The 22,591-nt window shown below is 50.7% G+C and overlaps 2 protein-coding genes across 6 annotated transcripts; one reads left to right on the top strand and one right to left on the bottom strand.

The window, feature by feature from the left end:
* Positions 1–776: 776 nt before the first annotated feature.
* Positions 777–11,117, bottom strand: REM1 (RRAD and GEM like GTPase 1). Of its 2 annotated transcripts, XM_037497392.2 has the most exons (6): positions 11,045–11,117; positions 9,633–10,028; positions 8,521–8,603; positions 7,187–7,249; positions 3,989–4,190; positions 777–2,515 (listed from the first exon to the last, which is right to left on the bottom strand). In XM_037497392.2, the coding sequence occupies exons 2-6, from the start codon at positions 9,970–9,972 to the stop codon at positions 2,244–2,246; spliced, it is 960 nt and encodes a 319-aa protein (XP_037353289.1). In that variant the 5' UTR covers positions 9,973–10,028; positions 11,045–11,117; the 3' UTR covers positions 777–2,243. The 2 variants fall into 2 exon arrangements, with proteins under 2 accessions (XP_037353289.1, XP_054553204.1); XM_054697229.1 differs by lacking the exon at positions 7,187–7,249.
* On the top strand, positions 10,735–17,767 carry DEFB124 (defensin beta 124). 4 transcript variants are annotated; one of them, XM_037497404.2, is made up of 3 exons: positions 10,735–10,903; positions 14,857–14,938; positions 17,418–17,767. In XM_037497404.2, the coding sequence occupies exons 2-3, from the start codon at positions 14,881–14,883 to the stop codon at positions 17,573–17,575; spliced, it is 216 nt and encodes a 71-aa protein (XP_037353301.1). In that variant the 5' UTR covers positions 10,735–10,903; positions 14,857–14,880; the 3' UTR covers positions 17,576–17,767. The 4 variants fall into 4 exon arrangements, with proteins under 4 accessions (XP_037353301.1, XP_037353309.1, XP_054553216.1 ...); XM_037497412.2 differs by lacking the exon at positions 10,735–10,903 and adding an exon at positions 11,805–12,055; XM_054697241.1 differs by lacking the exon at positions 10,735–10,903 and adding an exon at positions 13,948–13,959.
* Positions 17,768–22,591: the final 4,824 nt, after the last annotated feature.

Below are 22,591 nucleotides of genomic sequence, written 5' to 3' on the forward strand. Positions count from 1 at the left end.
ACCGCTGCGCCACAGGGGAGGCCCATGGAGCTGGTTTAAGGTCTTTGCCCATCTTAAGTCACTTAATCCTCACATCAGTCCTGAGGGAGGGAATTGTTGTGAGTCCTATTTTATAGATGGGAAGCTGAGACACAGAGATGGAGAAGCAGGGTTTGAATACAGACCCAGGGATCGGGACTCAGTACCCTGTGTACTCGTCCCTGATTCTGGATCCTGGACTGCACTTTCTTTATTTCTTCCCTTCCCCACCCCCAGACCTGGTCTCAACTGTTTCTTCCACACTCTGAGTAGCCAGGGGTAAGCCCGCTCCCTCTCTGGCTCTCAGGTGAGGGGAACTGGATCACTTCAGGGTCTTCAAGTCCACCTTGCTTTTAAGCCCTTTGTCAGTGTGTAATCATTTTATTCTCTTACTTGTTTTCTAGTCTGCTTCCCCCACCAGACTGTGAACTGCAGGGAGCAGCGTAGTATACCTTCTGTCCACCACTCTTGCCCCAGAGCCTGGAACTGTGGCCTGCACTTAGTAGGCCCTCATAAATACTTGCAGGTGAAGAATAGAAGGAATGACAGCAACTGCATTCTCCAAACCAGTCCTCACACTCCTGCAGGCCCCTCTTCCTTTCTCAGCCTGCGGGGCCCCTACCCTCCCTCTCTCCTATTTTCCCTCCCTCCCTCCCCCCCCTCACCTCCTAGGGCCGACTCAGGCCCTCCATCCGGCCTGCATTTTTCCGGGTTTGATATCATTTTTTCCACTCTCCCGGCTGCTGCCGGCTGCCTCTGCCAACTTTCCACAACCATAGCCCCTCCCCGACCGCAGGCCGCAGACAGCTTGGGGTGAGGGAAGACCCTCCTCCTCTTCTCTTCCCCAGGCTGTAGTTGGGATGGGGAAATAAGTGCCATCAGTGCCGGCCTGGCAAGATCAGGGGATTGCAGCTGGAGGACATGGCCCGCCCACTACCGCTTGGTCTTCTTTGGGCTGTTTCAGCTGCCTGGGACATGGTGCATGTAGGGGGCTGAGGCATCCAGGAGGGCAGCCGGTTGGGGGCAGGGGTATCAGTCATCGGGGACACAGTGGCCCAAACTGTTTGCGTCTTGTTCTCCTCTGAAAGTAGTGACACCCTTTTCCCTTAGACTGGAAACTCCTGACCTGACCCCAAGGCCCAGCCCCAGACAGGCTGGATGCCTCACCACCTCCTACTTCATGCACAGACATAGGAGGAGGTGGAACTCTGGGGTCCAGTTCTCACCCTCACTGGCTGGGTGCTCCTGGGGTGCTCCTGGGGTGCTTGCTTCCCCTCCCTGGGCTTCACGCTCCCCTTTGCAAAGAAGTTTTCATGGGTTGAGTTTTACGGAGTCCACCTCTCTCTCCCCTTTTAAATTATATGCAAAAGTGTGTTTGAAAGTATTTGGCCCTGAATTTGCTATCTGTGGTCACATTCTCCAAGAGGATTATAGACTGACACAGTCTCTAGCCTGACAAGCCTGGGTAGAGTCATGCATGATCTTGAGCACCAGCCCATGCCTCAGTTTCCTAATTAGCAGACAGGGGTTGTGAAGATTAAGAGTTGTGACAGCTTAGTACATAGCTCACAACGAACACCAACTATTATATTGCTAGCATGAGTGCAGACAGGTCTTCCAGATAATTTTTATAAATCTATATTCTAAAAAAAAAAAGGGTGATGAGAAAATAGCAGGTTATAAACTGAACTGTGAGTCCCTCAAAGACCAAAGGCAGGGGCTGCGCCCAGCGGTGGGGAGCAGGGCCTGAACACACAATTGGTGCAGTGATTTTCTTGACTCACCCCAGATAGACACCAGCTGGCTGGCTGCAGCCAGTGTAGATGGGAGAGCAAGGGTGGAGAGGCCTGCAAGCGCCCAAAAGAAGAGGTCTGGTCATTTTGACGGGTCATCTTTCTGTTCTGATTTATTGTGTGTTGGGGGTGTCTCTGAGCATGGGCCAGAGTCAATCAGGGACAGAGCCAAGGAACAAGGAATATTTTTACAAAAAGACAGGCACCCCATAAAGACCCTACTCTGTCCAGTTTGGGGCTTCGACCCTTGTTTGTCCATTGCTTCCCCAGATGGAGAGTTACCTAAAGCTGGAGCTCTGGGGATGCTGCGACCTTCAGGGAAGCAGATGGGTAAGGCCTACCAAGTGGACTCCAGGACACTGGTGCGTCTCGGTGGCATCCGTGGAGCCCAGAACATGCGCTAGTGTCTGCACTGCTGGACGGAGGGCGGCTTCACAGCACGGCGAGGTTGTGGCAGGACTTGGATTGGGCCTTGAGCGCCTGGCGGCGGGCGCTGCGGGCTGTCAGGCGTGCCAGGAATCTCCGCGCGCGCTGGCCCAGGCTTGACCGCCTTCGCGACCCGGGTGGCTCCCGGGCCGCACTGTCCCGGCGGCGCAAGCGCAGTTGGCGCACCACGCCTTCGAAGAGCTCCGCCACGTTGTGCTGCAAGGTGGCCGAAGTCTCGATGAACTTGCAGTCGAACACCACAGCGCAGGCGCGACCCTCTGAGTGGGGCCAGATGGAGGAGGCGAAGCCACGACCGGATGGCGGAGGGAAAGGCAGGTTCAGAGTCAACAGAAGCAGATTTTCCCACCCCATACCACGTGCCGGCTGCCCGGGCACTGGGAGCAGCCAGACCGGGCTTTGAGGAGTTACCCTTGAAACTGACACTGGTAGCAGCGTGAAGCTAGGAAGACAGGGAGGTTGGGGCAAGGCAAAGAAGGGTCTTGTCCGTGCATTATAATTAAAATGTGAATCCAAAAATTGCATCAAAATGAAACATGCAGGGCCTCCCCTGGTGGCGCAGCGGTTGAGCGCGGGACTGCGAAGCTGCCTGCAGCCTCTGCAGCACCGGTTCGATCCCTGGCTGCCGGCGAGGGTCCCACATGGTGCGCAGACCTCTCCTGCCGCCCGCTGCTCCCCTCAGCAGTGTACTTTCGTCAGTCTGCCTGTTCTGCTCCCCGCTCTGGCTCTGGTGAATTCTCTCACCCCCCCCCCCACGCTTCTGACTGTACCGAATGCTTGTATAAATAAATAAATATTAAAAAAAAAATGAAACACGCAGATTCCTGAGCCCAGTCACAAAGATTTGTTAAGTTTGCAATGAGGGCTGGGAATCTGCCTCTTAACAAAATCTTTCGGGGTAAATGTTGTGGCATTTTGGGATGTCCTCACACAAAGCACAAGCCTCCCATCTCCAGGACGCCACTGGGTCTGGGCTCCAGTCTTCAGTGACTGGTGATCCTGTAGAACTGACTTTCCCTCCCCGGGACTCAGTTTCCAATTTCCCAGATTCTGTCCTGTACCCAAAGGGCCATTTAAAGATCTTTTTGAGCCCCACCCACTCTTATCAAACATGCAAATATTCCCCTTTCCACTTTAAATACAACTTATATACAACTTCAAAGTCTTGCTGGCTGACACAATATTATGTTTTTTGGACAATGAAAGCTTTGTGAAAATTGAATTTATAATTTTCACTGTATTTTGGAGCCAATTAATTGTTCTCAGGTCTCAGATGTCAGCCTCTGAAAAGTCTGTAGGTACCGGGCCTATTATGCCTGATGGATGACGTATCTCTGATGAAGGGCATGGCGGAGTCATGTGGGAATTTTAAAGTACAGATGTGACAGGGTCAGGTCTGGTTCTGGAAAACCTCAGCAGAGTGTCCAGAACGGACTGAGTGGAGATAAAGCACAGGACTGGCCCAGGTTAAAGTGGAGATGCCAGGAGGGGGCAGGGCTGTGGGCTTGAAGTGAAGGGACTGTGGGGTGAGGGAGACAGACCCGGCTTGATTTAGGGTAGCGGGAGAGGAGGCAAGCCTGGCTCCTAGCTTTTGGGCTTAGGCAAGTGGATGTAGGATGGCGGCGGGAAAGGGGTCAAAGGGCAAGCCATCCCTGAGATGGAGAGCAGCCACGTGGAGCAGTGACAGCGGGCGGAGAGAAACATGGAGGAGGAGGGTGGAGCTGCAGACTCACCTTCCACAGAAACTTCCCGGCAGCGTGCCAGGTCCGCCTTGTTGCCCACCAGGATGATGGGCACATGGTCCGCCCGGTGCGTGCGCCGCAGCTGAATGCGGAGCTCAGAGGCACTCTCGAAGCTGCCTCTGTCTGCGATGGAATACACGATGATATAGGCGCTGCCCACCTGCAGGCACGATTCGTGGCTCCCGCTTTCGTTCTGTAGGCGAGGAACCCCAAGCCGGTCCTTAGAGAGTACCCCGGCCCTCACTGAGAAAGGTGTGGCTGGGGTGATCTAAGGGGTGGGATGGACCTGAGCTTTATACTTAGGACAGGTGTGGGGGACAACTTCTGCCATAATTCGCTGTGTCATCTTGGGAAAACCCTGTTCTTCACTGGGCCTCAGTTTCTCTGCTTCAATATTCTCCCATTCATTGGTTCCCTTGGTAGGTAGGTTGGACAGTGGACAGAAAAGATTACTATATATGATCCAGTGATTCCACTACCAGGTTTCTACCCAAAGGACACAAAAACACTAATTTGAAAGGAAACCTGCAGTGCTATGTTTATTGTGGCACTATGTATGATAGCTAAGGTATGGGAACAACCTAAATGCCCCCAGACAGATGAGTGGATCAGGAAGAGGTGATATATTCAATATATAGACAATGAAATACTACTCAGCAACTAAAAAAGATAAACTCATGCCATTTGCAGCAACATGGATGGAACTGGAAAGGATTATGCTAAGGGAAATAAGCCAGAAGGAAAAGGAGAAATACCAGATGGTTTCACTTACAGGTAGACTATAGGTAGAAATCGTAGGTAGAAATCGTACAGGTAGAAATCGTACAAAGGGTCAGGAAAAAGACAAAACTTGCAGGCTGACCATAGGTCTGAGGTATACAGCAAGGGAGGGAGAGGGGTTGGAACAGGGAAGGGAAGAGCACAGAGTACTATGGGGATAGCTCATAGGACTATGGGGATGTGCTGTGGTGATGGGGGATTTATGGGGACTACACCTGAGAGGAGAAATCAAATGTTCAAAAATGAATAAAGATGTAAGAAAATAAAGTTAGCTAGAAAAAGAAGATGTATTTGATTTCTTTTCCTGCTAACGAAGGTTCTGGCTTTGCTTGGTCAGCTCTTTTGTTTGGTTCTGAGGACGACATGTCTTGCTAGACAGTTTTTTTTTTTTGTTGTTGTTGTTGTTGTTGTTGCCTGTAGTCCAGAATTATGAAAAAAAAGGATAGGAGAGAAGTGAGGAAAGGAGAATGGCTTCAAGGGGAGGGAAGTTTTAAAGAGAGATGAGGAGCGAATGTGGAGTGTGAGGAAGGGGGTGGGAGATGCAAGGGCGGTGTGAAGAAGTGGTGTCCTCCATGGCCACGAAAGGCTGACGTAACAGGCTCTGTCCCACCCTACTTTCTTTATTTTGAGGGAGGCCGAGGTATGCGTGGAGGAGATACAGTCATCTTATAAGCAGGGACTTGCATGATTTAATCGCGATCATGAAAGAGATAGTCCCCCATCAGTACCCCTCTGTCAGCACCAGTGGCCTCCCTGCATGTTTTTCTCAACTGGTTCTCAGTTCCATCAGACCAAATCTCCTTTTTATGACAAAAATATTGTGATGGTCCCTTTACTATCCTGAAATGAAATTTCCACATGCTCTTGTGTGATCAATAATTGACTTGCCTAAATCAAGGCTTGGCCTTTGTCCTCAGCTTGGGGGAGGTTATCTCTAAGCTTGGAATGTCCTGTGAATGTCTTATTTACCTGGGGACTGCGAGCCACACCAGACAGCAACAGAATGATCTGTGCTGGGAGAGCCATGCAGGTAGTCAAGCATGTCCAACACCGAGTCCTTATAAAAAGCTTGGAACCACAACTCTGCCACCAGTTCCCCTGGTGGGCAGTGCTGTGTGCATCTGTGCACCTTGCATGGGAGGTCCGTGCTTTCCTGGGGAGAGTGGGAAGCCGCATGGGCAGATCTTTTCCATGGGCTGTTGTTAATCCGCATGCTTTTGCAGATTAACTCATCTGGAATTGTGAGTAAAAAATAGAAGCCCTTGCAAGTTGCTTGACAAGGAAAGGAAAGAACTGGAGTACTCTTGAGGTTAGCTTTTTGTCAGGGAGAGTACTCTGAAACTGGACCATCTGAAATCACAGCTTTGTATGTTTTGGTAAGACACAATTCCTGTCCTCCTAAAGCTCATGATCTGGAAAAGAGGCTAAGGGGATGGAGAATTAGAATCAGCGTGGTAAGTGCTACCAGCAGAGACGTATCAAGTGACTGGAGGAGCCTTGAGGTGGCATGAGGTGGCCAGAACTGCTCCACCTGGCAGAGGAAGTGGGAGCAGGGGTTGAAAGGATGAGCAGGCCGAGTAGGAGAGGAGAGGGGTCTGGGAGTGGGAAATACTGAATGTGGAAGAAGCATTTTTTTATGAGGGGGGAAGATTCCTGAAAACCTTTCTGATGACCAATTCAGACAGAGGAATAGGAAAGCATCAGATCTGGGGTCAACACCATGTCAAAGAAGGTAAGTTCTCAATAGTCATATTGGTCTTTCCCCAGCTCAGATAACCCTGGGCGGAGGGAGACAGAGGTGGGTTCTCAACCTTGAATATGGACAAGTTACTTCCTCCTCCTGGGGCTCAGTTTCCCCATCTATAGATTGAGAGGGTGGGTCTTGACCATTCGTCCACTCATTGCACAAATCTTTATGGAGGACTTGCTATCTTTTAAGATAATAAAATCTGGTCGGTGCATGGATTGGTGGGTAAGATTCCAGGAACCCTACAGATATAGGTCTCATTCATTAGGTCTGGATGAGGCCTGAGAATATGAACCAGAGGCCTACCTGCTTCTATCAGCTTCTGCCTCTCTGACGCCAATGAAGACCATCTAGCTGAGGATGGGAAGGGTGGATGCTGATCCCAATAAGGTTGCTATGCATGGGCCCCCGTTGGGGAACGCTTCATGGTCCCCACCCAGGGACACTGGCTCAGTGTCTCCATTTTAGTTGTAGGAAAACCAAGGACCAGAGATGAGAAAACTCAAAGCCATACAACAAGCTGGACAAAGAATTTTCCTGCTTTTCAGTCTAATACTCTTCCTCCCCATCTCCCAAACGGGACTCCTACTCTGGTTACTCTTAAATCACCGGACTCTGCCCCATAAGATTCTCAACTGCATCCAAAGTAGGTCTTCCCTCACCTGTCTGTGAGCACCGTGAGGTGAGGGGACACGTCTGTGCTGCTCTCTTCTGGGTTTCCATGCCTGTGATATACACCCAACATGTATTTCTTAACGAACAAATGAATGAAGCAGCGAAACCTCAGCTGAAAGTTCAAAGGTGATGCCCCCAGGAGGGGATCTTACAGACCTGGGTTTGAATCCCACTTGCTATCTGAGAGCTTTGGGCAGATTGCTTAACCTCTCTGAGCTTTGATTTCCTCATTGGTAAAATGGGAGTCAGAATAGTCACTTTATAGTTTTTGTCTTGACTGAATGTACTAATAAGTGTCTAGGGCTTAGCACAGGCACCGACATTTAGGAGGACAGTCCATAAATGTCAGCCAATGTTAGGAGAATCATCATCATCACTATTATCCTCATTTGGACCTGGGTTTCTTTTTATGTTTGTTAAAAGGAATTGGCTTCCTAGGTCTTCATGGCTAGCCTTTGGGCCTGTCTCTGGGCTGTCAGGCATTCTTGTCAATCAGCCAACACTGCCTTCCTAAGCCCCATCTATGTTAGGGGAGGGGCCTCGCCTGAGACAGATGGGATCCCTCCTGATTTAAAGATCCTTTTTTTTCTTAATTGTATTTCTTCAAAGTTCTACAATGATGAAATATACTATCTAGCAAGAAAAGGGAAAGCTCAAACAAGATAAGGAAAGCATAGCAGGAGCTTGTCCTGCCTGCTGCTTGCTTCCCTGCTCTGGCAGGGCTGGGAAGGAGGCCCTTGGGTTTCTTTTCTCTGTTGCTAACTCTTTTACTACCAGGTTATGATTGACAAGAATTATCATCATTTATAATTCTTCACCCGTGTCCAGCATTTTTCAGGCTCCAAACTGTGCTTACTTCTATGACTTAAAAAAAAAAAAAAAACTGGTAAGGAAGGCAGAAATGATCGACCCATTTATCAGATAAGAAAACTGAAGCTCGGAGGGCAAGTCAATTGCACAAGGCCACACAACTGGTAAGAAAAAGAAGCAGGGTTCAACTTCAGGCATCTGCTAGTCCCAGTAACCCCCTCTGCTCATTGTGGGAGGGGCTGTTGGGTGGGGTGAGAGTGTCATAGCCAAGGGGAGAAGCATCCCCTGGGACGGCTGCAGGGAAGGAGTCAGCAGAGTGAGAGAAGGGGTGAAGGCTATGAGGTCCTTCTGTCTCTGGATGGAAAGACTGTGTAGGGGCTGTGGGCTTGGGGATGCTGAGGATGAGCCCTGCCCTGCCCTGCTCTGTAGTGTCCTGGGAGGGGGCAGGAGCTTGGCACCAGGCTTGGTATCCACCCGCTCTCCCTCCCTCATCCTGCTTGTTGTGTCGTACCATTTTCTCAGCCTCCCAGGTGTCCATGACCACCAGCGTGGTGTCCTCCCCGTCCACTGTGAGGGTCCTCTCGTATACATCTTCTGCAACCGAGGAGAGAGCTGGATCTCAGGGAGGGGGCAGGCCCGGGGAGCGTGTGATTCCCTTGCCCCTTTTCTGGTCACAAAACCCTCTCCACTTCTCCTTGGAGTGCTCACACTTTGTTCTCTGTCTCTCCTGATTGGTCAAGAAACTCCTTCAGGAGCCCATATCTCCCAGCTGCCAACACAGTGCCTGGCATGTAGTAGGTGCCAAGAATGCTTTTGTTGTTTTGCTTGATTGGATAGTGGGGTGGTGGGGTTAAAATTGGTCTGGGAGTCCCCCAGTCCCGCTCTGTCCCTGGCTCAGTGTATGCTGGCAGGTTACATGAACTTCTGGGCCTCTGTCTTCCCAGGGGTCACACATCCAGGTGTCCATATGTACACCCCTCCTTGGGGTTCTCACTCGCAGAGGGATCTAGGCCCAAGAAAGGGCCTGGCCAGAATGTCCCCACTTTTTCCTTTGCTTTCAACTAAATCCCCTCCACATGCACCTATCTCAGCCAGTCCTGCAGGGACCAATCTTGATTTCCTCTGTCCTGTCCCCCATTATTCTGGGACCCTTGACACACTCAGGTCACTGTATATCTTGGTCGGGAATGCAGGAATCTACGTCCCAGGACTGGGAGAATGGGCATCTCTTTTCTGGGCAGATGGTGGTGGCCATGGATGGTTGTCTAAGGGACTGGGTTGGAGACATGGGCCGGGTGGTGGTCACCATTTCTTGACACTGACACTCATGGAACTTGGAATCGCCTCCCTTATAACATGGAAAGAGTCACCTTCTTCCATCCATGAGAAATTGGCAAAATTCCCCCCCACTCAAGGAAGTTCCCTCCCTTGACCAGGGCGCAGGCTGCGCCCTACATAGCCCCCAGGGAGCCTCACTCACATGTCATCTATGTAAAGGATGCCTGTTAGAGTGGACCAGTGCACACTGCACACAATTGTTCTTGGCACCCCTGGGCCCCTGATGACACCCCAAAGGTCTTTCACTCCTTTGACCACATCCCAGCCCAGCCCGCAGGGCCCTACCTCCCAGCTGCTCATGGAGGTCCCGCTCCTGCTTCCCTGCAAAGAGGCTGGCCAGGCTGGTCTTCCCCACACCAGGATCGCCGAGCAGCACCACGCGGTAGAGAGCCTCCCAGGAGCCTTCAGAGTCACTGGATTCGGAGGACCAACTGTTGGGAGCAGGTGAAGGTTGCCGGGCAGGAGGGTTGAGGGAAGCTGATTGGCCCAGCCGCGGATGCTGAGATTTTGCAGAAGGTGCTGTGCACAAGAGGCCAGGCTGGCGCCCCCGGGGGGACAGGGGCAGAGGAGTGCTGGCTCGCCGGCGCAGGGAGGTTTTTGCTTCTTGCTGGGTGTTTAGTGTCATCCTTAGGAAGGGGGGCTTTGCTTGCTTCTTCCTTCCTTCCTCCTTTCCTTCCTCTTCTGGGAACAAGAAGGAATAAGGAGGGGTGGTGGTGAGCTACTCGTTTTGAGCTACCCTCCTTCTGTGGGGTCCCGCTGAGCGGCTGGGATGGCTTCCTCCAGAGCCCCCTCATTCAAATGGTGGAAGAGGCACCTCAGCTCCTTGGTGTGGGGCTTTCTGGCTTCAGTCCCAGGGTAAACCGGGTCAGGCTGAGAGGGGTGAGTCTACAGGCTAAGGACACATAGGTGTGCGCACCCAGAGGCCATCGCCTATGCCTGGATGACCCTCTGCCCTGTGACAAGCAGGCAGGCGGGCAGCAGTGAGGTGGGAGCCTAACAGTCCCCACCAGCGTCTGTGCCCACGCCTGCCCCTCCCATTCAGAACACGGGCCCTCCTGCACGGGCACCTGAGTTGCCCCCACCCTTCTGGTCCTTTCCATCCCCACAGCTCTGTTCCCCAAGCAGGCTGGGGGGTACAGAGGAGGAGAGTCCTCGGCCCCCTGGGATGGGGGTGTGTGTTCATTTGGCTGATCCATGCCAGGAGGGCTGGGGAAGAGGCAGCTTGGGTGGGTTAGTACTCCTAAGGGCGAGGGGGGTCTGGGGGTTCCTCTGCTGTAACCCGAGCGCCCTGGTGCCATGGCAACCGCGTGTCCGACCCGCCCCCTACGTGAAAAATTCAGGAGTGGCTGGGGCGACGGCCTCCAGCTGCTGTTGGGGGGCGGGGGTTCCGCTGCAGTCAGGCCCCAGGTTTGGGCACCGGACAGGGTCCTGGCAGAGGGCGGGAAGGGAGCGCTTGGGTCACTCCCGGAGTCCGAGTCCGACCTCACCCAGGCCTGGGTCCTGGCTGTGCGTCCCGACCCCAAGACGGTTCCTCGTCCGAGACTACCAGGATCCAGGTCGGACAACCCGAACCCGGCGGGACTGAGGCCCCCCGCACCCCTGCCTGTCTGCAGAAACCCCACTCCCAGCCCCATGCAGGCGCCCGGCGAACTCCGCTCCAACTTCGCGAAGTTGGTGGCGGCCGCCCGGGGCTTTACCTCGGCGTGGGGAGCGGTCCTGGGTGCCCGGCCTCGCCGCTGCCGGGTGCTCCGGGCTGCACCACCGCCTCGCCGCAGCCCCTCGGGCCGGTCCCGCCTCGCTGCCCCGCTGGGGAGGAGCCGCAACCCCGCCCCGTCCAGCCGGGTCCAGCCCCGGCCAGCCCCGCCCCATTAGGGCATCCCCGGCGTTTCCGCCGAGCTCAGCAGACCCTCGGCCCTCTGTCCTGCGCCGGCGGTGGGAGCGGAATTGGGGGTGGGTGGGGGTTTGGGTAGAGATAGGAAAGATGGGGACCCTGAATTCCGGAGTCTGGATCCCCTCTTCATCCGCATCCATCCACTCTAGCCATGGGCACACTAACGGCAGCCCTCGTCAAAATCCTGTTAAATGTTCAGATTCCCGGGCCCCACCCGCCAAGAGAAGCGGATTCAGCTGTCCTGAGAAAGCGGTTCAGGAACCTGCATTTTAATCAGGCACCCAAGCGTTTATGGACCCCCCTGTGAGAAATTCTGGTCTGCATGGGACATTCATTTTGGGAGATGGTTTCAAGGAAGGAAGCTCCCAGGAGGTCTGCCCCGGAGAGCTCTGAATATCTTATTTTGGCATCGTTCCTTCATTTACCAGATTTCAGGCCAAGCATCTGTTGTGCAGCCAGGCCTGCTGCGCCAAGAAGGATGGCGGTTCCCACCTGGTGAATATTTACCGGGTCTTGCGCTGGGTTTGCACGCTTTGCCTGGATTATTAGCTCATTTAATTCTGACACCACACAGTGAGGATGAGCAGGGCCTGGCACTCAGGCGTCTGCCTCTCTGTCTACTGTCCTTTCAGTCTGTGGCTTTTTTTTTTCTTCTTCTTTTTTTCAATCATCCCAGGCAGGTAGGAGGAGGAAAGAGACACCGTCACCCTGGATAGAGGAGAAACTGGCTGGAGAGACCTGGTCATTTTGGGCACCCATCAGTGCAGGATGCAGGTTCTTGGAGTGGAGTGCTTCCTTTTGTTACAGGGCAACCCAGGTGTGAAATGGGTTGCCTGACTGTGGGTCCTCACCAGCATGCTTAAAAGGGACTTATAAAATAAGACTCAACTGCAGGCACACACAAAAAGGCTAATCAAGGGTCTATTTACAAAAGAAGGGGAAATGAAGAAATGCATAACTCGGGGAGAAATAGAGATAAATTGGTGAATGCGTCCTACCAGTTCCTCTGGAACCCCAATAGCACGCTGAAAGCTGGCGAAAACCCAAGGACCCCCAAGGCCCACATGTCTGGTTATATACCAAACCTGACTGCTTAACTCCACCCTCAGTTCCCAGCAACCCTCCCTCAGTGGTGATGACTGTACAGGATTTGTAGTCCTTGGTGATTTGGATCTCTTTGGTATGGGGTGGGGTCCATAAAACCTATCCTATTTTTTTTTTTTAAAGATTTATTTTTATTTGTTTATACATGCACTGGGTACAGTCAGAAGCGCGGGAGGGTGAGAGAATTCACCAGAGCCAGAGCGGGGAGCAGAGCAGGCCGAGGGACCGAAGTACACTGCGAGGGGAGCAGCGGGCGGCAGGAGAGGTCTGCAAGCCATGCGGGACCCTCCTCCGGTGGCCGGGGAGCAGCCGGGGATTGAACCGGTGCTGCAGAGGCTGCGGGCAGCTTCGCAACCCAGCGCTCAACCGCTGCGCAACTGGGGAGGCCCCATAAAACCTATTTGTGGAGTTTGTTCAGGACATCCTTCCCCCACAACACTTTCAGATTCTGAGGGGCTGGGTGGGAATGTCTGTGAGGCCCCTGGAGACCACGCAGTCCCTGTGGGTGGGGCTGTTGTCATAGCTGAGGGGGCCCAGGTGTCGGGCCCAGCAGTTCCCACAGCCCCCTGGCCGGTTGGCTGAAACCGCGCACACCTGGCAGCTTCCGCCCTCTGAGCTTCTCCTTCCCACCTGCAGGATGGCCTGAGAGGTGCAGCCTCTGCCTTGTCTGGGAGCTGCCCCTCCCACTCAGTTCCAGCTCTGCAGCCCCATTGCTGTTTGGCCTTAGGCAAGTCGCCTCTTTCTTTGGTCTCAATTTATTTAAAATTGAAATCTGAACAGGTTACAGCCTGGCTACAATTTTGTCTGCAATTTTGTATTGCAGTTTTGAACTTGGCCCATTCAAGGCCCGTACTGTAGTGGGGAGAAATACTGTAGTTAGGCTAGAGTTGCAGGGGGTGAAAGGATTCACCAGAGCCAGAGTGGGGAACAGAAAAGGAGCATTTATTGAAACACCCTGCTAAGAGAAGAAGCGGCCGGATGGGAGAGGTCTGTGCAGGAAGGATTTGGGGCTCCCTTTCATAATCTATTTTCACAGGCTTTTCCTGACTGGGGGAGTGGGTTCGGAAGGGTTATTTGCTGGGACTCTGGCCTTTGACAGAGTCAGATCAATCTATCAATGACCACCTTATCAATGCCCTTTATCCGTTCAAGTCTCCCAAACCTGCCTGCAGGGCAAGGAGTGGGGGCTTAGTTTTGTTGTTGTTTTTTTTTTTTTTGCTCTTTTTTTTTTTAACCCAATAACCATTTATTTATTTTTTATTGTTTAACCTTATTAAATGATACCTGTCACCTCGTGCTCTGGCTCCTGTCCTCTGCAGGATCATTTCCAGCCTCACTACCCAATGGCCGGCTGCTCTGGCCAGGCCCCTCGCTTTCAGACACTCTCTGTTCCCTCTGCCTGGAACCTCCTCTTTCCTGTTCGTCTTTCAAGATGCAGCACAAAAGTGCCTGGACCAGGCACTATTCTAAGCTCTACGCATATATTTTCATAGCACTTCTCAAAATTGAGCACTGCGTTAGAGTGACTCAAAAGACTTGTTAAACCACAACTTGTTGGGACCCACCCTCAGTGGTTTTGGATAGAACTCGAGAATCTGCCTTTCTGACAAGACCCAGGTATTGCTGCTGCTTGCTGGGCTGGGTACCTCACTTTGAGAACCACTGTGTTATTTCATTTAATCTTCTGCATGAGTGAAGCACCTATTGCCTCTGTGAGGTAGGTACTGTCACTCTTCCCATTAAGCCAAAGTACACTTTTTTTTTTCAAGATTTATTTATTTATGCATACAAGAGCTGGGGTACAGGCCAGAGGCGCAGGGGAGTGAGAGGACTCACCAGAGACAGAGTAGGGAACAGAACAGGCAGATTGACCAAAGCACACTGCTGAGGGAGCAGCGGGAGAGTCAGGAGAGGTCTGCTGCACCATGTGCATTGCTCCCTGACTGGCCGGGAATCGAACTCACACTGCAGAGGCTGTGGACAGCTTCATAGGTCGAGTCTTAACCCTTGCGCCACCAGGGAGGCCCCAAGGCATAGTACACTCTTATTTGGGGTCAGTAGGTTCTGTTCCCTTGGGCATTAGAAAGGGAACTCTCCACGTATTTAGCCTGCAAGGGGACTGGTCATCTTTTCCTAGATGACAGCCTGGGGCTCAGAGAGGCCAAGGACTTATCCAAGGTGTCACTGTGATTAGAGGGAGATGCTGGCATTGACCCAGGTCTCCTTCCAGCCAAGGCTTTCCTACCCACTCCGGTGGGGCAGATGTCCAGTTTCTGATTCTGGCACTGCTTCAGGAAATTTTGTCCCCAGCTTTAGAGCTCAGCAAGCTCCAGGGGGTATGGCTGACCAGTTCCCCACATATCTGGCTAAGATCCAGCTATATCCTTGGGAGCACAAGGCCTCAGACTTCCACTTAGGTTTCCTGCTGCCCACACTCCTGCCTTGATCTGCAACCCAATAAAGTCTGGACTGAGGGGCAGGGCTCAGCAAGTTCTTCTGTTGTTTTCTCCCCAGTGGTCTCCCAGGAGCCCCGCGGCCATGGCAACACTGCTTCTGCTCATTTTGGCTCTCTTGGTCCTGGGTCATGTGCCGCCAGGTAACATCACCTTTGTGTGTGTGTGTGCATGTATGTGTGCGTGAGTGTGTGTGTGTAGAGTAGGGAATAGGCCCCAGGCTCTCAGATCTTAGGGGACAGAGGACACCTAGACCCCCCTCACTGTCTAGATTCTGGCTAATTCTGGCTCCACCATTAACGTGGTGGACAGGTTAGAGTGAGTTTGCTAAGTCAACCTGAACCACAGTTTCCTAACCTTTAAAATGGTGTCTACTCAACAAATATTCATTTGAAACATATTTATTGTGTGCCAGGCATTACTACAATTTCTGGGGATCTGGCAGTGAAAGAAAAGAAAGTCCTTGTTCTCATGGAGCTGATGTCTGTGGGGACAGAAAATGATCAAATAAGCACATGCTATGTCAGTGGTAATAAGAGCTAGTTAGTGGGGTATGTGCATGTGGGGGTGATGGGAGGGCTCATGAGGATGGTCCAGGAAGGCCTCAGATACTTTTTAAAAACATTCTTGTTTTTGAAAATTTCAAATGGACATGACAGTAAAGAGACTGATGTAAGGGACAAGATGAGTTTTAAAGATACTTTATACAGCGAGGAAGCATGAATTTTACAAAAGAGAGAAAAATAACACAATGATCTGACTTTTTGAAAATTTAGAGTTTCAAACAAAAAAAGGCATGAAATACCCCATATATTTATCACCCAACCTCAACGATTATCAACTTAAATTAGCCCTAATTTATTACTCACCTGTTCCCTCCTTCCAGATTGAAATAAATCTCAGGTATGTTATAGTTTTGTATAAGGTAGGTTTTGAGCAAAAATCTGAATGCAGTGTGAATACAAGGGAGAGGCAGCAATAAGGACAGCGGCGGCAGGAGGGTGACGTGTGTCTGAGGAGTTGCAGGGGCCCGTGTGGCTGCCGTGGGGAGCACAAGGGGAGAGTGGGGGGAGATGAAGTCAAAGGCATGAGTAGGAGATCGCAGTTCATGTGGGAGAAAATACCATCTTCTCTATGTGGGGGTGAAGGGCAGGCTGAGATGTGATATGTTCAGAGCAGTTATTGGAGGAACTGGCCTGGCCTTGGGGTCAGGGTCTTGGGTTCTGTTCCGGACCCCCACTTACTGGTCAGGAAAGTGGGGCAGGTCCTTTTCCCTTCTTTATCTGTAAAATGAGAGGGTTGGCCTAGAATGAGCCCAGGTTGTTCCAGCCCTCCAAACCGTCGTTCCGATAACCTCGCTTTCCATTTATTGAATATTTACTAGTGCGAGGAACTGTGCTAAAATGATCAAATCTCCTACAACTGCCCTCTTAAAGAGTGTTGGCAGATGAGGAGCTGAGGCCCAGGCCACTAAGCTGGCAAATGGCAGTGCTGGGATTTGGACCCAGGAGGCCTGAGCTGGTTTCATACCAATGCTACGAACCACTGTACCACCCAGAGAGCGTGGGTTTTTGGCCACATGGAGACTTTGAGGTCATCTCTGTATCATTCTAAGATCTCCACCATGGTGAGATAGAAGGACGGGCTGGTATATGGGGCTGAATGACACCCTGGGTGGGCCCAAGGTGTCATATGAGGATTCAAGGGGCCTCTTTAATCTAGGGAGAGGCAGGGAAGTCTTCCCCTCCACTTCTCACATAGTCCTGACTTTTCCAAGTTGCTGGGTCGTATTCTAGAAATAGTGCTGTGCTGGGCAGACCCACCTAAGGGGCCTTCCATTCTTCTCACTTTGCACATCTGCCCTAGCTGGTCATAATAGCACAGACCACAGTTCAGTTCACAGTTTACTTGGGTGTTAACTGTCCTCCTTGCTGGAAGCTGACTTCTGGAAGGTGCTGGCATGGTACCCAGGGTGCCATGAGTGAACACCTACAGAGGTTCCACCCCATGCTGGGCCATGGGCCCTTGGAGGAAGCATAGGGCAGATTCTTTCCCAATCTTACCTTTTCCACGGTGCATGGTCAAAGACAGTCCTTCACTAAATCCCAGTGTTAAATAGGCCTCTCTGTGTGTGAAGTAGCTTGTATCAATGTGATTAGTGTGATTCAGGAGTCAGATTATCTGGGATTGAATCCTGGCTCTGCTCCTAAATGATTGTGTGACCTTGGGCAAAGTGGTTAATCTTTCTGTCCCTCAGTTTCCTTATCTGTATAACAAGGCTTGTAATATGATCACCTATAACCCCATGAATTTATTCTGAAAGGTACTTAGAGTGTCCCTGGGTATAGGCTCACCTGGCCTAGAAGTGAATCTCTCACTTGTAGCCCATGGTCTGACCTGTGACCTGTGGCCTAACTATGGTCAGTGGTCTAATCTGGGCCCTGTGGTCTACTCTCTCCTCTGTTTAAATCTGTGGCCAGTGGTTTGAGCTGGGCCACATGGGTCCAACAAGGGAGACCAGAGACCCAACCTGTGACCTTTGATTTGTGGTCAAACCTGTGAACAGTGGTCTCACCCGCCACACAGGAGCTGCTTCGTGACTTGTGTTCTTCCTCTGAGCAGGGAGAAGTGAATTCAAACGATGCTGGAAGGGCCAAGGGGCTTGTAGAACTTACTGCTCGAAGATGGAAACCTACATGCACCTGTGCCCGGACAGCTCCCTGTGCTGTCTTCCCTATGCACTCAAGTCGCCCATGCCCTTCAAGGCTGAAAAGAAGTAGCTGCTTCCAGCGCTGGTGCCTAACTCTGCAATAAAACACATGCTGCCAGCCGTTCCTCTTGCTGCCTGCTCTCTCTCCCCCCAACCTCTGGGACCTGGGGTGCGGTTGGGTTTGGTCCAGGATGTAGGAGGATAATTGGTGGAGGAAGGTGAGGTTCCTGGACAGAGTGGGCATTATTGACCTTTATAAATGCTTCCAGTCCTGCCTGTATCATCTTTTCTCTGTCAACTCAACCTCTGTAAGCCTCCTCAGTCTCCTCATGCATTTAATTATAATATCAGAAGTGTGACTTTATAGAAAGCATGCAAAAAGGCAGAGTTAATAAGAGTTAATAGTAATAAAAATGAGTTCATTGTAATGCAAATTTATAATTATAGAGTTAACAATGTGCTTCTGGTTCAGCTTGCTGTGGCAGATCTGTGTGGAAGGCAGGGCCTGCGGAGCATGAAAGGATTTGTCTGTGTTCCTTTATCTTCTATTTCAGCATTTTAAGAGCCTGCCCAGGTGAAAAGGACCAGAAAGATTTTATGAAAACAGTTTTCACGTGAGCAGGTTGGGGTCCTAGAGGGATAGACAGCCTCTTCCAGACTGGGGGGACAGCAAGGTGGGGTGGAGGGACAAGCAGAGGCAGGGTGTAGTTAGAAACCCTGCTAATTACCCTGTGTTAGGACTGTGTTTGAAGAAACAGGAAACTCAGCATGCAGGGACTTAATTCTCTGACAAAAAAATGTGGAGGTAGCCAGCCATTCCCAGGAACCTGTTGGGTCGTATTTGGTCACTGAAACTTTGGGCTTCTTGTCATTGTTTAAAGTGTTACAGGGCAGCCCCGATATAAAATGGGTTGCCTGACTGTGGGTCCTCACCCGCGCACTTATAAGGGACTTAATACTCCATTGCAGGCGCACACGAAAGGTTAATAAAAGGTTTATTTACAAGGGAAGGGGAAATGAGGGAATGTACAACTCAGGGAGAAAAGAGGGAGATAAAGTCTTAAATGCGTCCTACCCGATCTGCTGACCTGGAATCCCAATGGCACTGAGAGCTGGCGGCGAGCCACGAGCTGTGAAGCCAAGAGAAAGACCCCCAAGACCCACGTGTCTGGTTTTTATACCAAACCTGGCTGCTTAACTCCACCCTCAGGTCCCAGCAACCCTCCCTTTGGTGGTGACGGGATTTGTCTTTCCCAATGTCCTGATGGCTTTGGTCTGGGGTGGGGGTGGAGCCCACAAAGCCTGCGTGGAATTAGCTCAGGACAGCCTTTCCCCCTAACAATCCCCCCCTAACAAAAGCAGAAAGAGGGACAGGGAGGACTGGCATGGACTGGCGTGGACTGGTGTGGAATGGTGTGGACTGGTCTCTCTCTTTTACCAGAAAAGCAAAAACTTCCCCGGGAACCATCTCAACAGTCTGCTGCCTGCTTCTTATGGGCCACACCTGCCTCATGGCTACGCCTGACATGCAGGAGGCTGGGAAAGACAGTGTTGGGCTGCTTGAGCCTCTGTAGTCACCAAGCTTGGCAGAGAGGGAGTGGGGGAGACACTCAGTGTTGGTCACCTTGTCTCTGGGATTGACACCTGCAAGGGGCAGGTGCACAGGGCAAATCAAGGGGAATAGCAAGGCAGAGACGCTCTTGTCTGCTGTCTTTGGAGACTGGAGAAGTTGAAAGTCACCTTGGTGTAAGAAAATGGACTCTGCAATGCTAAGAATGGAGTGAGGACATTCTAAATACTTGACTAGAAGGAAGGCTGAGCCTGGGGCTGGAGCAGAGGCTTGGAGGCTACCTGCTGTGCTACATGTTAACCCTTTAGTTTCTGAAGGTACAGGAGGTATAAGAGGACCTCATGTCTTCTTATGGCTGAGGCAGCTGGAGTGAAGGGGTTTGGGCGGCAGGTCTTTGCCAGCTGGCATAGAAACATAGAATTATTGTGATAACAATATGGGCCACCTGCATGTCAGGTGGCATCTGCAACTGCCTTTAGATGCTGGGTGGTCCAGTGGGCCTGTTTTAGGATGCACCATGGTAGAGGTGGAGGTGGGTTGGGCCTCAAAAACAGACACTGTAAGAACCCCAGAGATGAGAAGAGAACCATGCAGAGCTGGAGAGCTGACATGAGGTGACAGGTGACACCAGCCTCAATGAGCCCCAGGGAGGCCAGTTCAGTTTCAGATGATCTCACATTGGATGTTTATAGTGACAGGTCCCAGTCACCCAGATCCCAGCAGAGGCCTGGGGGGTGATCAGCAGAAGGAGCGGGGGAACCTGAAAGCCTGAGAATCACACTAAAGAGACTGAGTATCTCCGAACTCAAGAAATCTCAAGAGATTATTTAGATTGTTGAATTAGACCAAGTTTTAGACTGAATTGAACTAAATTTAGTTCTGCACTCTGACACGCCTCCTCCCAAGCCCCACAACCCCATTGTTTCAGAGATGAGGAAACTCTGCTCTTTGCACAGTCCCAGATGGCCAGTGAGGGAGTCACTGCCTTGTTTCGGGGAAGACAGTGATGATTTCTGGGAGGGAGGAGTCAGACTCCAGTTCACAGCCCAGCTCTGCCATGTGCAGGCCACAGACGAGTGATTCAGCCTCACTTCCTATGTCTGATGTCGGGGTCCTTCTCTGCAAAAGGAGAAAAACTTCCCCGGTAGCTCTGGGGTCAGATGAGATCATCTGGCACTTTGTAAGGCTAAGTAAATGGAAACACTTCAATCGCTATCACTTCCCAGAGGCCTACCCGAGACTCAGAAAAGACAAAAGGACAGCACAAAGAATTCCTGCAGCTCCTTCACCCATTTCTCCCAAATGGTAACCTTATAACTTACGCAGTACAATTCCAAAAGCCAGGACATCAATATTGACATAATTCTATTGTCTAATCTTCAGATCTTACACAGATTTGACCAGATAGTCTCGAGAAGTCCTTTATAGCAAGGGAAAATCTCTGGAGCTCATATTCAATGGTCACATTTCTTTGATTTCTTTTCATCTGGAACAATCCCTCAGCCTTTCATGGTGTTTTTGAAGAGCCCAGGCCAGTTTTTTCTGGACTGTTCCTCAGGTTGAGTCTGATCTTTCCTCATGACTGCACCCAGCTTATGCATTTCTTGGCAGGAATACCCCGGAAGCCAAGCTACCTGTTTGTTGTCCGCCTGTTTCTCTCACTGCATCTCGTCACCGGCAGCCACTGGCCTGAGGGCTGGATGAAGACGGAACAGACTAGTTTTTTGAAACTATAACCTCACACGGGCTGCTTCCCACCCATGTCTCGACAGACCCTCAGCTCAGTCTTATCTCAGCCTCCTAACGCCTAAGGGTGTAGCTAACAAGTCCAGGAGACAAAAAACTTCCAAGGTGAAAGGTTCAAGAGACTTCCCAGTCCAGAGAGGGAAAGTGATTTGTCCAAGGTCACACATCTCCTGAGGCACAGAACCAGAACTTGGACTTACTTCTTTGGATTTCAAGTCAGTCAAGGTTGTTTCTGACTAGAACAATAGCCACACATTTGTAGGATGGACCAGTATGGAGAGGAAGTTCTGGGAGGAAGGCAGTTCCCTGGCGCTAGTGGTGTGCAAGCTAGGCCAGGTGAGTGGGGGGACCTCAGAGATCAGATACTCCCCAGATACTTCCCACAGATTCAGTGGATGACTGAGTTAATGAGCATCTCAGTCAGCCTTTGCCAAATGCTAACCGCGGCCTCACAGCCTCTCCTTTTTTGTAAGGCAACGGAACATCTTAGCGGAGTGATTGTTCAGGGCATGAGCCCAGTAAACACTGGCGCTGGACTCCTTCCTGGTTCTCTGGTATTTGATTTTGCTTCTCAGACTTACCTGTATCTGCGCTTCTAAAGTTACATTTTCTTTCTAATTGCAAAAGTAATGCATTTTTTGGGGGAGAAAACTTAGAAAACAGAAACAAAAGAAAACAAAAACCATCATTATTCTCACAACACACAAATACCCACAAATAAAAAAAAAGTTAAATGTGACTTACAAGTAAAATGACATATTTTCATTTCTGTATATCATGAACATTTCCATATGTGCTTGGACATTCCTTCAAAATAAGATTTATAGCATGAAAGTAACTCCTAAAATTTCTTTAAAATTTTCCAATTTGTATTGCTTGAGTAATATGTTTAGAAAATATGTGGGAAAATAAAAGCCAGATAAGCTTAAAAATTTTCACCATTCTTTCATCGTCTCTGTTACCTTTTTGTATACCTGTTGTTAGGATGTGTACATATATGCATATATTATTATTTATGTAATAGACATGTATTTCTGTCATGTATATATATATTTCCACATGCAGCAGAGTCTTCTATTATTGTAGAATTACAGTGGAGGTTAGAGGAATTTCTCATTCTCCTGCTCAGGTGGATAACCTTGGGCTTATAAGAAAGGAAAAGAACAAAAAAGGTTATGATAATTGTAGGGGGGGGTTCAAGGTAAGTTTCTTTTTTTTTTTTTTTTTTAATAGAGGCATGTTTTTCTTTATTCATTTGTTTGCTTGTTTGTTTGTTTTGTTTATACATGCACTGGGTACAGTCAGAAGCGCAGGAGGGTGAGAGAATTCACCAGAGCCAGAGCGGGGAGCAGAGCAGGCAGAAGGACCGAGGTACACTGCTGAGGGGAGCAGCGGGCGGCAGGAGAGGTCTGCACGCCATGTGGGACCCTCTCGAACGGGCACTGCAGAGGCCGCGGGCAGCTTCGCAACCCAGCGCTCTACCGCTGCGCCACCGGGGAGGCCCCCACCTGGGTTTCTGATATCAGGGTGTTGACTGGAATTATCTATTGTGTCAGGGCTACATTTAAGCCTAAGGGCCATGCAACAGTTGTCGATTAATCTTGAAAATCAGAAAGTCACATTTCTGGAGACTGACAGCACAGCAAGTTTCCTTCATCAATAGAACACATCATATTTCTCTGGTGATGCGCCAGAGGAACTGGTTGATTATGCTTTGGGGCTATCTTTGTGACAAATAAATATCTCTCTCCAGCAGAATCACACAATGAT

This window comes from Talpa occidentalis, unplaced genomic scaffold (assembly GCF_014898055.3).
Source record: "Talpa occidentalis isolate TD23 unplaced genomic scaffold, MPIMG_talOcc4v2.1 talOcc4.10, whole genome shotgun sequence".
Taxonomy (NCBI): domain Eukaryota; kingdom Metazoa; phylum Chordata; class Mammalia; order Eulipotyphla; family Talpidae; genus Talpa; species Talpa occidentalis.